A 2317-nucleotide genomic window follows, 5' to 3' on the forward strand; every position below is an offset into this window, starting at 1 on the left:
CTGCTGTGACCTCTGAACCCCGTCGAGGGTCCCAGGACGTGACAGAACCCGCATCCGGCGCTGGAGCTTGTGGGTGCACACGCCCGGCCCCGGCGCCCCCACCCCTAAGGCGGCTGCCCGGGGCTTTCGTGTCCCCTCCTCCCCCGGGAAGATGCTGCCCCGCGGGGGTGACAGCGGGAGCCGGGCCGCAGCGTCAGTGCGGCCTCCCCGCGCTATGGCGCTCGCGCGAGGCTGCGGGGGACATGGGTAGCCACGGCCTGGGCGCCTTCTCCTGCCAATTCGGGGCCCTCCTGTCCGGGATCCCCGAAGTCCCTCCCCCTTCTGGGGTCGTCCGAGGGCGGCGGGGTCTCTCCCCAGTGCGCCCCGCCAGCCAAACTGTGGGCCCGCTGTGCGGGGAGGATTGCGGGAGCCGCTCCTCGTCCTCCCCAAGCTGGACAAATGAAGGAGGTGAGAAGGCCTCGGGAAGGGGCTTCCGCCTTCGTGGTGTGGCTGAGTACGGTCCCGGCAGCTACGCTGCGGCACCACCAAACCTGGGGTGCAGGGACCGCGCGGGGAGGGAGGCCAGCGCCCCCCAAGTTTGGATATTCGAGAGAAGATACACATCCATCAAGAAGGGGGAAAAAAAGAAAGGACTATCCCGGATATTTTAATAGTAACAGGAACAAAGATGACGCGAACCCCGTCAAATGAAACAAGACTGTTTTTCATTCAATCGATCGCAAAGTGTCTTCGAGTAAGAGCTTGGCACTTATTTGAAAGGTTTAACAGAAGTGGAGCAGACACATTTTCGTACTGACAACACGTCTGGAGAGAACAGCGTCTCCGTTGGCTTAAAATAACTTAATACGCTAGAAAAAATATGGCAAAATATAAATAATCTTGTTTTCATGGAGAACAAATAGTTTACAAAGCTCAACCGCAGATACCAAAGTTCACCGAGAAGAGCTTTTCTTCTTTCTTGTAAATTAAAAGGAAAGAAGGAAGAAAGAAGAAGAAGAGAAAAGAAAACACCCCTTGAGGAGGCTTTGCTTGAGGACTAGGGTACAGCTGCTTCAGTCCAAGTTGTCCCTCCCGTTTAAATAGCTACACGAATGGAAACAAACGACACAAGGAGCTCCCTTGGATAGCTACACCTTGGTGAGATACAATGCGAATGTTCAAGGTCCGCCATCGAGTCACACATCATAGCCAAAATAAACTTTGTTCGAGTGTGTATCCACATATTTTACACACACACCTAGCGCCTGTGCCTAGCGGGGTGTGGTTGAAGGTGGGTCTGGGCTGGGGGTGACCGGGAGCGCAGTCCTGGGGTTGGACGTCCGGGAACAGCAGGAGAAACGCGGGGGAAAGAGAGACGTGGGAGGGGAGAACCCTGGTTCCGCGCCCAGGTGTGGCGGAGGAGGTCACAGACCCAAGTTACTCATTGCGGTCTGCTGTCTTCTCCTTTCCTGGTTGTTTCTGCCCGCCTGGCCTCTAGCTTCTTGAGGGGATGAAAGTGTACTTTCCCCCCTGGTGCCTTGTTTTTTTCTCTCTTTGCAACCCCACATCCAAATGTAGGGACAGACGGGTGTCCATGGCGCCCGGCAGCGCGGGATGGGTCGGTGTGGGGCGCCGGGGTCCGGGGGAGGGAAGACGCCATCCGTGGAAGAGGAGCCGCATGCAACCCGGAGCGCGCCGTCGGGGGCCCACCATCCCGCCAGCGCTTCCGGGGGACTGCTGTCCGTGGCACCCATTTCTTAAGCGTGTCTTAGAGTATCCCCTCCGCGCGCGCACACACTGGGCGTGTCCCCTCCGCGCGCACACACACCGATTTCCGCTCGCTCGTCTTGCTCCACCAGGCACGCTGGCTTTTCCACACGAGGCCCCGTATGCGGAGGCCCCGCAGACGGAGGCCCGCCTCTCAGATCAGATGTCTCCCGGTGAAGTGAACGTCGCGGAGGAAGGGCCTTTCCAGAACCCGTGGGCTCCCGCGCGCTCACAGAGCTCGGCTCTGCCTCCTGCCTGCCTTCTCCGCCCACGTGGAAAACACGCAGACGCGGGTGACCCCCCCGCCCCTTCTCCAGCTTCATCCGGGTTATTTTCCCGTGTTTTTTTTAAAACGTATAAAATATCTCGTGGTCGCTTTGCCCTGTCGTTCTCTCGCCGAATAGCAATAAGAAACGCGATCCTTCCCTCTCTCGCTCTCTCTCTGTTGACACGAAGTCTGACTTCCGCGCGAGTCCGGCTGCGCAGGGCATCCACGCGGCCCCGCGCTCCCCGTGTCCGGTCTCTCCTCCCCCCGGTGGGATGGCGCGGGGCGGCGGCCGGGCGCGCGCGG

At 59.4% G+C, this 2317-nt stretch overlaps 1 protein-coding gene across 1 annotated transcript in view; it reads left to right on the forward strand.

Annotated features, from left to right (window-relative positions):
* Positions 1-1909: 1909 nt before the first annotated feature.
* The window catches only part of Rsrc1 (arginine/serine-rich coiled-coil 1), a 273596-nt gene continuing 273188 nt past the window's right edge, over positions 1910-2317 (forward strand). The window contains exon 1 of the mRNA XM_013016136.1: positions 1910-2281. Within this exon, the coding sequence (XP_012871590.1) occupies positions 1910-2281 (372 nt within the window). The remainder of the gene's footprint in view (positions 2282-2317) is intronic.

This window comes from Dipodomys ordii, unplaced genomic scaffold (assembly GCF_000151885.1).
Source record: "Dipodomys ordii isolate 6190 unplaced genomic scaffold, Dord_2.0 Scaffold30, whole genome shotgun sequence".
NCBI classification, from domain to species: domain Eukaryota; kingdom Metazoa; phylum Chordata; class Mammalia; order Rodentia; family Heteromyidae; genus Dipodomys; species Dipodomys ordii.